The following is an 8256-nucleotide window of genomic DNA, read 5'->3' as shown; positions in this document are numbered from 1 at the left end:
AGAAAATTTAAGGAGGCATCTCAGGATGAGAAGTGGATAGAAGCCATGAGGCAGAAAATAACTGCCTTGGAGGACAACCACACCTGGGAAATTGTTGATCTCCCAGTAGGCAAACAAGCTGTGGGATATAAATAGGTATATAAAGTCAAGTACAAAGATAACAGATAAATAGACAAGTACAAGGCCAGGTTAATGGCAAAAGGGTACACACAACAAGAAGGTTTGGACTATCATGAAACATTCTCATCAGTTGCCAAGATGGTAACAGTGAGAACAGTGATAGCTATTGCAACCTTAAGAGATTGGGATCTTTCACAAATGGATGTCAATAATGCTTTCCTACAAGGAGATTTATTTGAAGAAGTATACATGGATTTGCCTCAAGGTTTTCACAGATAGGGGGAGCATAAGGTATGCAAGTTACTTAAGTCACTCTATGTCTTAAAACAAGATTCGCGACAATGGAACATCAAGCCACTGATGCCTTAGTAGAAGCAGGCTATAAGCAGAGTTCTTATGATCACTCTCTATTCACAAAGGGAGATGGAGATGATATAGTCATAATCTTAGTGTATGTAGATGATATTCTCATCACAGGGAGCAACAAGAAGATGATTGATGAAGCTAAAGACACCCTTCATAACAGGTTTAAAGTGAAGGATCTAGAAAAGTTGAGATTCTTCATGGGGATTGAAGTTTTAAGGTCTAAGTGTGGGATTCTGCTTAATCAGAGAAAATATGCTTTAGAATTACTTGAATACATCGGCTTGAGTGGGTCCAAACCTGTTACTACACCACTAGAGGTCAACCTTAAACTTACATCTATTGAGTATGATACTCATGTTGGGAAGTCTGATGATGAGAAGTTGACAGATGCTGGAAGTTATCAAAAATTAGTGGGCAAGTTGCTATATTTGACTATCACCAGACCAGACATCAGTTTTGCAGTATAAGTACTGAGCCAATTCATGCAGCAACCAAAGCTATCACATTAGAATGCAGCTTTGAGATTGGTAAGGTACATTAAAAGGTCACCTGGACAAGGTGTACCCTTAAAAAGGGGAACTGACATAGGGAAGTTAGCAGCCTTCTGTGATTCGGACTGGGTTACTTGTCCAAATACAAGGAGATCAGTAACAGGCTATGCAATCAAGTTAGGGGAGTCTTTGATATCCTGGAAATCCAAGAAATAACAAACCATAAGCAGAAGTTCAGCTGAAGCTGAATACAGAAGTATGGCAGCAGCAGTAGCTGAAGTAGTTTGGCTAGAAGGTCTTTTGAAAGAATTGAGTGTTGACATAACAATACCAGTAAAATTGTTCAGTGATAGTAAAGCAGCAATGCAAATTGCAGCTAATCCAATATATCATGAGAGTACGAAACATATCGAGATTGACTGCCATTTCATTAGGGAGAAGATCAGAAAGGACTTATTCAACCAGAATATTTGGGAAGCAAACATCAACTAGCTGATCTTTTTACAAAAGGGCTGGGTGCAGGACAACACCATTATCTGTTATCCAAGCTAGGGGTGTTAGATGTGTACCACCATCCAACTTGGGGGGGGGGGTATTGAAGTCATGTGACTCACGTGACATTTGTATTGAGTCGGTTAGTTAAGACAGTTAGAGGCTACAGTGTATAAATACACACTGTTGTACATTAAAGAAAAGAATGTTAATGAGATTTCATTTCTCAATTTCGATTCTCCCTATTCTTAGCTTCTAGATTTTTCTAACACCTTTGTCAATAAATCATACTATACTATAAGTCAAAGTGATGAGTTAAAAGACCAAAATATCCATCAAAAGCTAAACGACTATTATGCCCTTTAAGCAAGCATTATTTCAAGAAGTTTTTTGTGCAAAAATGTAAATATACATTATTAAAGATAACCTAAAAGCTTTGGATTATGAAATTTGTCTATGAATTTAAGCTTTGGTTATCCGTTGATGGTGTACAAATTGAACACCGCATTTGGCTACGCAATTGTATAAACGTCTAAACCGTCTGATAAAACTGTAATTGATCTTTTCCAAATCAGTTAAAGATAAGTTATTTTTGTTTTTTCGTTTTCTTTTAGAACTTTGTATTTGATAGAATTACACAAGAAAGTATTAGTGACAATTTTGAAACTCCAGTAGATATCGGATTTATTTTCTTATTGTGATCATTGCAAGACCATGAATTTCAAGTTTTTAATTGCTATACAATAAACCAAATTCGAATAATACGAGCGAAAGGTACGACAATCGCTTAATTATACATTTGGCATTATCTACTCGAGCTACATTCTTTTGGCAGAACTGAATACGAGTCCCAATCTTGCTGAAGTCATCTTTCGCATATATTGTCATAAATCTTCATATCAGTTCCAAAGTCATTATCAGAATAATGACCTTGAGAATTTGCTTTGATTAATTGATATTATTGTTCATACAGCATCATTTGATGACAATAAATGAAAAACATCAATCTGACGAATATAATTGACAAAATTCATCGGATTAGGGAATGCTACGCGCCGTACACCCGGATCATGACAAGCATTAAAAAAATTCCTTATATCAAAGGGATTTAACGATTTCTCTATACACAAAAAAAATTATATTTACCTTATTTGTATAATATAATTTTTCGACTAAAGAGATTCAACCGACATCATAAATTCCATTAGTGAGTCTATGAATTGACCATCATAGTTAGTAGCGGTGCCACTGTGGTCCTCCCCTGAGATCACTGTAGCTAAGGGGCGCATGGTGCTACGAGACTTCAATTGAATTCTTCTATGGTCGAACAATTGTATTGTGCAAATAACGTATACAACGTTATATTATATAATTGTTAAGGTCCTTTGATATAATGAACTTTTAAGTGCATGCATGTAACGACACGGCCGGTCGTTTCGTGAATTATAGCCCCGTTTTTTTCATTTCTGCTTCTTTATGTGTTCCTCAGCTGTATTTCATCGTATCATGTTGGTTGGTTCGGATCCGGAGTGGTTTCGGTGTGAAATGAGACCCTTAGTCTCCTATTTGGAAGCTTAAGTTGGAAAAGTCAACCGGATATTGACTTATGTGTAAACGATCTCGGATGTGAATTCTGATGGTTTGGTCAGCTCTGTTAGGTGATTTTGGACTTGGGAGCGCGTCCGGGATGTGATTTGGAGGTCCGTAGTAGAATAAGGCTTGAATTGGCGAAATTCAAAATTTGTCGATTTTCGGTCGGCAGTGGAAATTTTGATATCGGGGTCGGAATGGAATTCCGTAAGTTGGACTAGGTTCGTAGTGTCATTTGTGATGTGTGTGCAAAATTTCAGGTCATTCGGACGAGGTTTGGTATGTTTCGGCATCGTTTGCGGAATTTGAAAGTTTAGAAGTTCTTAGACTTGAATCCGAGGGTAATTTGGCATTTTGACGTTGTTTTGAGCATTCCGAAGGTTCGACTAAGTTCGTATGTTGATATGTGACTTGTTGGTACATTTGGTAGAGGTCCCGAGGGCCTCGGGTTGATTNATAAAACAAGATCACAGGTAGGGGGGAGAGCGGACAAAAAAAAAGGGAGAAAGGAAAGAAATTTAAAGAGGAGAGGATGGAGTTGAAATAGAGTTCTAAATTTTAGTCGACGTTCAGTTTATCGTTCGGGTTCCGGTTTTGCTCTAAGGTTTTAGTCTTGGTCGGGGTTACTATCTCCTCTCGCTTCTGTTTGTCGCTTGGATTTCGTCACTGCAAAATTATTCTGAGATTTCTCTCTTACATATTGAAAAAGCTTTGCTCTACAGGTTCTCTTCTATATTATCTATTCATCTTTTACTTATTTTAAGTTCTAGTTTTGCATTTTGAAAAGTTATTTAGAGATGCATGAATTCTGTGTTGTTTGAAATATTTTAAGAGAAGGAAATCTTCTAAGTTTTTTTTTTCTTTTATTATTATGTATGAAGTGTGTTTATGATTTTCTCATTAACGTTGTTTTACATCTGTTTGACACTTCAGAATTTGGTTCATTTTGGATATTGAAATATCGTTGTTAAAAAATTTTCATGGTTTATTCTATTATTTGGGTTGCCGAATTTTGTTTCCTTCTAAGTAGTTAGAATCAGTAACTTTAAGTTTTATAATAAATTGGCTACACCAACTAGTAGGTTGTCCATTTTTCTTTTTCTTCTTTTATTTTTAAGTAAAGATGCATGTCAAAAAGTTTCATTAGTCTCATTATAGATTCTTAGGTAATTAATTATGTATTTGTTTGAAAGTTCATGTACTAGTGCTAAAATGATATTTGAATTAGTTATTAGGATAAATTTGATGTTAAAATTTCAAATAACGTCATTGAGGTATCTTAAGAAATTTTCCTTAGATTTTGTGAAAAGCTTTACGTTGATTTTTTTTTCTTCATTTGACTTCTAAATGTTCATTTGAAGACAAGCTGGAGAATAATTTTCATCATTATTTGTTTTATTTTATAATTTACAATTGGTAAATTGTTTAAGTTAAAGGTTAAAAATAATTTTTTTTTAGTTGTTTAATTCCAGAGCATATTCATTTGATATATTACTTGCATCTAACATTAATAAGTTGGTTTTTTATTATATATCAAAATCAATGCCATGTTTAAAGATTTATATTAAGTCTAGTATATCTTTTACACATAATGAAAACTGAGGGAGCGATGCGGGATGCATATTGATTCCTAAAACCTTTGTGAGAAATAAATAATTAGAGAGATAATAAATAATTGTGAGGGTGCGAGATGAGTTACGAATTAACTCAAGACTCATTGCGATAAGTAACAGAAAAAGCACATAAATAAATATCTCGGATCTAAAGAGATAAAATAATTAAATATTTTAAATACGCTATTAGCCCATGTGTTCATAACCGAACCTTGGATTGATATGCTTAAATAATAAAGGGATCATGTGCGCATTCTGCGTCTTGACACCATTAAATTAAAAATAATTGTGTTAACATTTAATTTCAAAGAAGTACCTCGTGTGCGTACCGCATCTAGGTCAAAAATAATTAATAAAAAATATAAGAAATTAAGTGAAGTGGTAACAGACAAGCCATAAGCAATAAAAAGCGACCGTGATAGAACCACTGGATTCGAAGGATGCGTTCGCGCAACTTCAACCAAACTTTCTTAATAAATCAACAAAAGCGTTATTAATCGTGGACACGTTCGTGTGACATGATTTTGACGCACCAAAAAGAAAAGAGTATACATACGCGTAACTCAATTCTTTAATTATGAATAATTCAAGCAATTAAAAGCGTTAAAAAGGATAAATGCACATAGGTTTAAAAACACGTAATTAAATAATTTAAGCCAAGTATAAATTTTTAAGCGACCGTGCTAAAACCATGGAACTCGGGAGTGCCTAACACCTTCTCCTGGGTTAACAGAATTCCTTACTCGGTCTTCTGTGTTTCGCAGACTTAATCAGAGTCAATTTCCTTGAATTGGGATTTTAAAATAAATGGTGACTTGGGACACCAAAACTCAATTCCAAGTGGCGACTCTTTGAATTAAAATAAATTAATCCCTTTTCAAATAATGTCACTTAAATTGAAAAAACTCCTTTTCTTTCCTATCATCCCTTGGGTGGTAAAAAGGAGGTGTGACAAACGTACGAAATAATCCATATTTCGGATAGAAGTCTAGAAGCGCTGAGATTCAGTATTCAGGAATGATAGCGGTGTCGTCAGTGGCATGTCTTCCGGCCTATGGTTTCTAGGTACTGAGAGGTCTAGTTAAGAGAATAAAGAAGAGTTAGAGACGATCTGATGTCTTGCCTGATGTTCCAGAATAACATAAAGAAATCTATGGGGCAAGCAAGTTGGAGGAAAGTTGCAAGTAGTATAAATAGATATGTGTAGGTCACAAGCCAAAAGTATGGTAAAGCGACAAGGTTGTAGGAAGACAAGAGTAAGGATAAGAAAAGGTAGGTGAGAAGGTGACAAAAATGGATAAGTCCTCGGGATTAAGCCCACGAAAATGAGAGAGCTGAGTTTCTCTAACTTATAGAAAGTTCCATATAGCCCGAATGAACTCAAAGGAGTCTAAGACTAATAACATTTAGAAGAGATGGAATGCTGCCCAGGTAGCAGAATGAGTGTGTAGTTGTGAAAGATAAAGGATGATGTTTGGGCCTTCGATTAAGTAATGATTTGAAGAAAGAAAAAAGTGATTTCATCAATTATACGGGATGAAAATACCCACGTAAGGTGAATCACATTGGGATGCTATGAAATACGGTTATGGAAATATAGTATCGCCCCCAGGTGAATCAGTCTAATCACTTTCGATGAGATGTAAGCCCTAGTGAGAATGCATTACATAAGAGGTTTCAGGTTATTAGTAGTAGATTGTAGATCAACATTGAGGTGAATCAACAATGGATGGATAAAAGTTACAAAGTATGTGATGAGATTAGGCAATCATTCTTAAGATGAATGGTAAGGAAGAAGCATTAAAGGACTCATACTTATACATATATGATACTCAGGGAAAGAGTAATCTGGAGTTTGGTACCTCAGTAACAATAAATCGAAATAAGAGTTATGGTATAGTATGACCTACCTAGATGCAGTAAATTCATGCAGATAAATAATCGGGTCTATGAAATATGATATAGCAATATTCGTAAGTTCGAAAATTATCAAGCGAAGAACTTCAGTAATGGCTAAAAATCGGAGGAAAAAGGAAAGAAGAGTCCCTTTGGTGCACTTACAAGGTCAGAGTCGTACAAGCTGCATGATAGAAGGTAGCAACAATTACGAGATTGGAAGGATTCTGACCATAAGTCGTGGTGTGAGAACGAGGCCTAAAGGGGGGAATGCCCTGGCCTTTGGAACTATTCACAGAACAGTTGCCTAGATGGCAAGGAGAGTACCAAAATATTCGGAAGACAAACGTTATGAAAATGATATGTGCATCAGTTAACATTCGAGGACGAATGTTCCAAAGGAGGGAATGATGTTACACCCCATGTTTTAGTACGTGGAAGATGCCATAAGTAAATTGATATAAGCTCGGAAATGAGATGTTGCATTCCGTATTTTCGTACGTTAAGTTTCGTCGTAAGCTAATCGACGTAAGTACGGGAATGAGATTATTTTGAGATTATAAGCATTATGATATCTCAATCAAATGATGAGTAAATTCGTGAAGGTGAGAGGGAAAGCAAATCAAAGAAAATGAATTTTCGTCAAAATTTGACATGTCGGGATAGAATATGGCCCCAACTAAAATACCCGGCATTTATGGACTAGTGTCATACAAGGTACTACATGATCATGATAGTACGGTGTATAAGGTGTATTAAAAGTGAGTAGTATTTTAATTAATTTGAGATAATTCTTAATTATGTGGATAAGAATATTTTTGGGGCTGCCACATGGCATTAAGCCGAGCCAAGTGGCACAAATATGCATGATGAGTCAAAAGACTTAAGTTGCCACATAAGGGTCTTTTAGATAACTACCTTGGCTGGTGTCTTATTTGGGAATGTGAATTAGAGAAGACCAGCAACGTTATCCAAACTCATGTATAAGGAGCTAAAGTTACTTTAACCCATTATCACGTAAGGACACAGAATTTTCCAAGAAGTTTATACAAATGGCTTAGAAAAGAAATGATTGAGAAAAAGATGCATACAATCTTATTTGCTTGTATGGATTCTTACTTAATAACTTTTCTTGCAAAGACCAGCAAAGTTGGATACTCTAACGGAGGAATTCTCAACAAATGAATTCATAGGAATTTCATAAACCTACAGCAGTGTGAGACGCAATTCGAAGGGAGCACGGTATACTCTTTCTCAGGAATTTCATACGGATTTTTTCTACTTCGATCCGCCGTTATGTGTTCTTCGCAAAAGACGTGTGTTAGAGGAATTGTCAAGATAATCGGCTCAGCTATGTTAAGGCTATCCCTTCTTTCTTTCTGGCATGATCCCTATGATACAAACGAAACGAGCAAATGCACAATTTCCATAAATGACTCTATTCATAGAAGTACTAGAAGTGCATATGTTCTTGATTCTCCATGTGTCCTATTATTCTTTCATCTATTCATGGGTCTCAGAAAATACGTAAGTTGATAAAGTTTATTTCGTGATACTAATCAGAGGTATAATGGTCTTATGACGTTCCGAGAGATTTTATTGACGTACTTCACATGCGTTGCATTCATTTATACATGTACATTGACCCATGACCAGATGGTGTTATATATATATATATATATATATAT

The 8256-nt window shown here is 35.5% G+C and overlaps 1 protein-coding gene across 1 annotated transcript; it reads left to right on the top strand.

Moving 5' to 3' along the window:
- Positions 462 to 953, top strand: LOC109230040 (uncharacterized mitochondrial protein AtMg00810-like). Its single transcript, XM_019395576.1, has one exon. The coding sequence runs from the start codon at positions 462 to 464 to the stop codon at positions 951 to 953; it is 492 nt and encodes a 163-aa protein (XP_019251121.1).

The sequence above is a fragment of the Nicotiana attenuata genome, chromosome 7 (genome assembly GCF_001879085.1).
Source record: "Nicotiana attenuata strain UT chromosome 7, NIATTr2, whole genome shotgun sequence".
In the NCBI taxonomy this organism is placed as follows: domain Eukaryota; kingdom Viridiplantae; phylum Streptophyta; class Magnoliopsida; order Solanales; family Solanaceae; genus Nicotiana; species Nicotiana attenuata.
This window is presented reverse-complemented; position numbering and strand designations above follow the sequence as displayed.

What these genes read in the sequence shown, in the direction of transcription:
- LOC109230040 (XM_019395576.1), top strand. Translation starts at nt 462, where the DNA reads ATGGAACATCAAGCCACTGATGCCTTAGTAGAAGCAGGCTATAAGCAG.